This window comes from Athene cunicularia, unplaced genomic scaffold (assembly GCF_003259725.1).
Source record: "Athene cunicularia isolate RWA unplaced genomic scaffold, athCun1 SCF_111, whole genome shotgun sequence".
Taxonomy (NCBI): Eukaryota; Metazoa; Chordata; class Aves; order Strigiformes; family Strigidae; genus Athene; species Athene cunicularia.
Window position 1 is genome coordinate 20,596 of NW_020799169.1, and position 3,197 is coordinate 23,792.

The window sequence follows — 3,197 nt, forward strand, 5'->3', positions numbered from 1 at the left end:
CCCCCCCCCCGCCCCTTCTCTTGCCTCCAGGGTATCGGGATCGCTATGACGATCGGTATCGCGACGGGCCCCGACGGGACATGGACCGCGGCTTTGGGGGCCGGGATCGCTACGACGACCGCAGCAGGGACTACGACCGAGGTGGGATGTTCCCCAAGTTCTCTGGCGTGGAGAGGGTGAGGGCAAGACCCCCACCACAGCCAAGCCGCCCAGTACGGCCCAGTTCACCCTCCTCTAACTGGGGATGGGTGCGGAGGATGAGCTGCTGCTCTTCCTCTCCTGGCAGGTTTAATCCCTGGCCTTTAGTCCTTACCAGAGCCCAGGTCTGGCCCAAATTTTCAGGCCGTTGTGTGAGGAAGGGGTTGGGCTGTCTGTTAAAGGATGTCACCAGACTCTGGGTATCTCTAGGCTGCTTTATTAACAACTCAGAGTTGGGCCATCACCTCAGGGAGTGGCCACAGCTGACAAAAAGCATCTTATATTTAGATGATTCTTCATAACACGTAATACAATACTAATTCATCCTCAGTTTCAAAAGTCCATTATATTCCACAGTTCTAACTAGTTCTTCTCGTCCCACTCTGGTTCCTCTTCCGACATCCCTGCTCACTGATGCAGTCTTTGGTCATCAATCTTCATCTCAATTCATTTTTAAACTTCCGTAAAAGACTCAAAATATTCAATTTAACATATACTCAATTTATATCTAGCTTTCTCACTACCTAATTTTTTTCTAAATTACTTATCCCAAGTTAATCACTTATTTCTTCTGTCATGTCAACAATTTAATGCCTAAGGTTAATCTTTAATGATTTGGCTTGACTGGGTTTTAAGCCAGGCACGATGAGAGCTGTACAGGGGACCAGTAAGTAGCATGTGCATTGAATTATCAGTAGTGTTCTGGGAGCACCTGTGCGTACTGCAGCGTGCTGTCAGTATTGTTTCTAGTGCACCTGTGCTCTATTAATCAAACCTATAAAGCGATACCTAATTATTAATTATTTCTACTATTAATAATATCCTAAGAAAAAAAGAGTTTTCTAAAGCTTATTCCTTTCACGCTGCCCTGGTGGAAGGCCTCTTGCTGTGCTGCCCGCCGACCTGGGAGGGATCAGGGACTCACTGGGAAGTGTTTCCTTTTCTCCCCCTCCCTCCACCTCCACAGGTTACGACTCCAGGATAGGCAGCGGCAGGAGGGCCTTCGGCAGCGGGTACCGCCGGGATGATGACTACCGAGGCTACGAGGACCGCTACGACCGGCGGGACGACCGCATGGATCGGTGGAACTCCCGGGACGATTACGGCCGGGATGATTTCCGCCGTGATGACAGAGGTGAGGGCTGCTTTGGGGGGTGGGAGAGGGGTCTGACCACCAGCACACCCCACCCCGAGCTCAGCTGAGAGCAGGATTCGCCCTCACCGGTGGCGTCTTTGCTCCTTCCCAGGTCCCACTCAGAGGCCGAAGCTGAACCTGAAGCCCCGGAGTGCGCCCAAGGAGGAGGAAACCTCCGTGGCCCCTGCACCCCAGTCCAGCCGGGCTGCCTCCATCTTTGGGGGGGCCAAACCAGTGGACACAGCTGCCAGGGAGCGGGAGGTGGAGGAGCGGCTACAAAAGGAGCAAGAGAAGCTGCAACGCCAGCTGGAGGACGATAAGAGGATAGAGAGACGACCCCGAGAGAGGTGGGGTGGGGGCCTCTGGCTGCCCTGGGCTCGTGGGGTTCAGCCAAATCCCCTCCAATCCCACCCCAAATTGTGGCCCCCAAGCGCCAACTCAGCCCCTTCCCCTCCGGCACAGGCATCCCAGCTGGCGAAGCGAGGAGAACCAGGAGCGGTCACGGACAGGGAGCGAGTCCTCGCAGACTGGCAACTCGGGGCCCCCCGGCACCTCTGTGGGAACCGGCCCAACGGGCAGGAGTGAGTAAAGAGCTTGGGGCGGGGGGCCCTGGGCTAGACCCGGCTTGTCCCTTGTCCCCACTCTTTGACCTTCTGTTGGTTTGTGTCTCCCCTTGCAGCCACGCGACGGAGGGAGAGTGAGAAGTCCCTGGAGAACGAGACGTTCACCAAGGAGGACGATGCCCCTTCTCCCACCCCCAAGGCGAGGGAGGAGAAGCAGCCGCTGAAGGTGATGCCCGCGCCCCCACCCAAGGAAAACGCCTGGGTGAAGCGGAGCAGCAACCCCCCCGCCCGCTCCCAGAGCTCGGATTCGGAGCAGCACTCTCCTACCAGGTCAGTGCCGCGGGGGGAAGACACGGCCCAGCCCTCCGTCCTCCCCATTTTCCCCCATGCCAGGGGGGCTCGTGGAGCCCCAATACCTCCCCCAGCAGCTCCACAGCGTTGGGATCTCAACATCTTGATGATGTTCATTGTTTTCCCCCCCCCTCAGTGGCACCCAGACCGCACCTGGACTCCCCGCGGAAGATGGGGCACCCCCGAAGAACACCCACAGGAGAGGTGAGGCCGGCGCTGGGCCACTCCTGCCTCCTTCAACCTCCCCCCCCAAATCCCCCCAAACCTGTCCCCAAAAACTCTCCTGGTCCTGGCAAAGGGCTCTGAGCAACCCCCACCCCCTTCTGCTCATGTTTTGTGACCTCACACCCTTTTCATTTCCTCCCCCCCATCACCAGGAGATGAAAATAAACCCGACGGGGGCCGGGAGAGCGGCTCCAAGGTCCGAAGTGGGAGCTCCGGCCGTGGCCCAGGAGATTCAGACAGGTGGGTGCCCCTCTGTGCATGTTCCCCCCACCCCGTCCCAGCTTCAGGAGTTGGGGTGTCGCCTCCCCCTTCCCTCCCTCTGAGCACCCAAGAGTCGGATTAAGACTTAACCTTGACCTAAGGGGCCTCCGGTTCTTGCAGGAAAGAGAGCAGGAAGGATCACGACTCGCGACCTGCATCTGAGCCAAAGAAACTTGACGAGAACCCCCCTTCCGTAAGCACCTTTTGGGGCGGGACACCCATCGCTGGAGGGAGGGAGCGCTGGGTGTTTGGGGATCAGAGACCTCGGTCTGGGGTGGGAGTTACTCCCCTCAGCTCTTGGGGTGGGATTTAGGTTGGGATTTTTGGGGGGGGGTTGGGGGTTATTGGTTATTTGGTCTTTTTTGGTGATTTTTCTCCATGTGATAATGGGGTAACACCACTCCCCCCCCGTCCCAACACCTCTCTCCTGCAGTTCAGCCACGCCAGCAAATACGCTGCGCTCT

The 3,197-nt window shown here is 57.4% G+C and overlaps 1 protein-coding gene across 1 annotated transcript in view; it reads left to right on the forward strand.

Moving 5' to 3' along the window:
• The window catches only part of EIF4B (eukaryotic translation initiation factor 4B), a gene marked incomplete at its 3' end in the record, with an annotated part of 12,955 nt that extends 9,762 nt beyond the window's left edge, over positions 1-3,193 (forward strand). The window contains exons 7-15 of the mRNA XM_026867040.1: positions 31-141; positions 1,166-1,333; positions 1,446-1,680; positions 1,796-1,914; positions 2,013-2,226; positions 2,384-2,451; positions 2,625-2,712; positions 2,854-2,926; positions 3,167-3,193. Of these exons, the coding sequence (XP_026722841.1) occupies positions 31-141; positions 1,166-1,333; positions 1,446-1,680; positions 1,796-1,914; positions 2,013-2,226; positions 2,384-2,451; positions 2,625-2,712; positions 2,854-2,926; positions 3,167-3,193 (1,103 nt within the window). The remainder of the gene's footprint in view (positions 1-30; positions 142-1,165; positions 1,334-1,445; positions 1,681-1,795; positions 1,915-2,012; positions 2,227-2,383; positions 2,452-2,624; positions 2,713-2,853; positions 2,927-3,166) is intronic.
• Positions 3,194-3,197: the final 4 nt, after the last annotated feature.